Source organism: Emericellopsis cladophorae, assembly GCF_022114955.1.
Source record: "Emericellopsis cladophorae strain MUM 19.33 chromosome Unknown NODE_117_length_23283_cov_120_863785, whole genome shotgun sequence".
In the NCBI taxonomy this organism is placed as follows: domain Eukaryota; kingdom Fungi; phylum Ascomycota; class Sordariomycetes; order Hypocreales; family Bionectriaceae; genus Emericellopsis; species Emericellopsis cladophorae.
The window spans coordinates 3004-5558 of NW_026251042.1; the positions used below are offsets into that span (position 1 = coordinate 3004).

General features: G+C 53.3%; 1 protein-coding gene across 1 annotated transcript; it reads left to right on the forward strand.

The window, feature by feature from the left end:
- Positions 1-2022: 2022 nt before the first annotated feature.
- Positions 2023-2555, forward strand: J7T54_005872 (uncharacterized protein; the record flags this gene model as incomplete). Its single annotated transcript, XM_051510528.1, has 2 exons — positions 2023-2139; positions 2403-2555. The coding sequence occupies 2 exons, from the start codon at positions 2023-2025 to the stop codon at positions 2553-2555; spliced, it is 270 nt and encodes an 89-aa protein (XP_051358579.1).

Genomic DNA, 2555 nt, shown 5'->3' on the forward strand with positions numbered 1-2555 from the left:
GTCAAGGAGTGAACGACAGGTGTAATCAGGTCGGGCTGGTGGTGATGTCGGTGGTGTAGAGTGTGGCGCTGACGATTTCAGTATGCGCTCGCGTGTCGTGTGTCGTGTGCTTCGAGTGTCACATTGAATGTGCCCAGACTAGCTGCAACGCCTTCTGTCATTCGGGCGGCCAGAATTGTTGACGCCTGGTTGCAATAGACGTAGGCAGGAGGGGGCGCTGTCGATGGAGCATGCGAGGCGGTACGTTCGCGTGGTGGGAGCAGTGGTCGACGAGGCAGTGACAAAACAAGCTGCGGGTTGGTGTGTCAAGTTGTGGATGCAAAAGGCACGGTTCGAGACAACGGGAGAGGGTGGGAGACGTCCCGGGTTGATGATGGCGCAAGGTGAATGAATGATCAGCAGACGCCGGGCGTGCTGGTGGTGGGTGTTCGGGACGCTGGCGCAGCGTCTATTACACGACCTTGCTGGTCTAGAAAATGAATGATGCGTTCGCCAACCAGATGACTGTACTGTGATCGGAGCTGGTCTGCGAGCGGATTGCTGCATTACCAGTCCATCGACTGCGTTTCAGGAGTTGGCCGAGACGACCGAGTCGCGTTTGCGATCTGGAGTGCCGAATGCAATCATTGAGCTTGTCGGAATGGAGCTTTCACTCTTGGTCTCGGGAGGTGGCAGGCGCTATTGACGTCACCAGCCAATGAAATGCCTGCATCACCCCGGTGGGCTCCCTCTGGCCGTGGTTAGGGACTGCCCTGAAAGTGTGATCCGCGTGTAATTTATTGATTAAGCAATCAATCAAACAATCAACCATTATCATCAGACACTGCAGGGATACAATGGGCCGAATTCTCCCTTGGTAAGACTGGTAAGACCTCAAAGTGTGGTCCTCTTTGATTTCGGAGAAGAAAGATCAGGAAGTTAGGCCCTCAAGCAGCGACTCTCCACGTCGTTGCAGTGCTCTCTACTACATCCCAAATCATGCTGCTAAAAAGAGCATGTCTACATAGTACTACTGTAGTACATGTAGGTAGCTTTAAACCCTACACTACTGCCACAGTTCACACGCTAACATTTGGAATCCCTCGGGACTGCAGGTACACGCGAGTAGTGCGGAGCTGTTCAGTTAGTCCTTCGCGAGCATTAGACAAGAGTGACAGGTTCCCGCCCACGACGATACTAAAACCGACATGCAAAGCGGTGACTCTAGAGCACGGATCGAGGTTGATAGCTCTGGGTACTTTACAGCGCTCACGATGCGCACATCAGCTAACATAACCTTGCCCACGCCATTTCTGAACGTAACCATGGCAAGCTCCTCATCACCACGCAATTGGCACGGATCCCGCGCACTAATAACAATAATATCCTAATGTTTGTTCGGTTCTATGCATTGCAAGCGGCCAAGAGCTTGGCAGCTGACAGCGACGAGGAATGCGGCTCTCTTGGCACGGAATACCACGGGGCAAGCCGCGGACGTTAGGTTAGTAGTCTGCGGGCACTCAAGCAAATGCATTCATAAGTATGATAGTCACATCGCTCGGTCATGGTTCAAGGGCTATCGTGCACATGCTGCATCATAAGATGAGTTCGATTGAAGTCCAACGCATGTGGCTGTGACCTGGCTTCCGACTGTAACATGCAGTACCATTGGAATACTGGGCCCTGGGTTGCGCGATCGGCAAATGAAAAGAGGCATCAGCCCTGTCAGCCAGGCCCGCATATCGTCCAAGGCTGATTTTAATTATCTGGGGCCCGTCTGCCTGCTGTTGGGCGATAAATTACGCGCCTAGAGGTTGTCCATGCTTAAATTCCCACATGCCGCCATCCTTTTCCAGTCCTCGGACTGTCCCTATTCATACCTTATCTTACAAGCCTTTAAGAGAGTAATTTTGGCCCTTGGTCGTGAGACGTGCTTTCTGACACCGTCGTATCTTCAACCCTCCGAGTACTAAACATAGGCCAAACTATTCGTCGCCCGTGCGTGATCTTTCCTAACGCCCAGTCATCGGCGCCCCGAGCACCATGAGCACCGGCTACTCTGGTCCGACCCAAGGCGGTGGTTACGACTATGCCGAAATACACCATAACGCCCCGGAAGTCGTCATGGCCGATGACAGGCACGCGAATGCGCCAGAAGTGGTCAGTGGCGAACTTTTCGCGAAGAATGACAATTTAACCACTTGGCACAATCAGTCAGGCAATCCTACACAACAACTCTCTCCCGCCAAGAGGCCCTGGCAAAAACGACGCCGCGTTTGGGCTGCGATAGCAGCGGTGATACTATGTATTATTGTCGCGGCAGTAGTCGGGGGTGTTGTAGGATCCCAGAACAGCGAGAACGCCGACTCAAACTCAACGGCACCGACACCAACAGCAACAGGAGCGGATACGATTTCAGATAGCACCTCAGCCTCGTCGTCAACGAGCGCCTCAGTCTCGTCGTCAACGAGCATGGCAGACACGTCTTCAACATCAACGACCGACACCTCAACGTCCACGGCTCCCTCGGCAGAGCCAACATCAGATATCCGCGCCATAGTCATACCCTGGAGTAG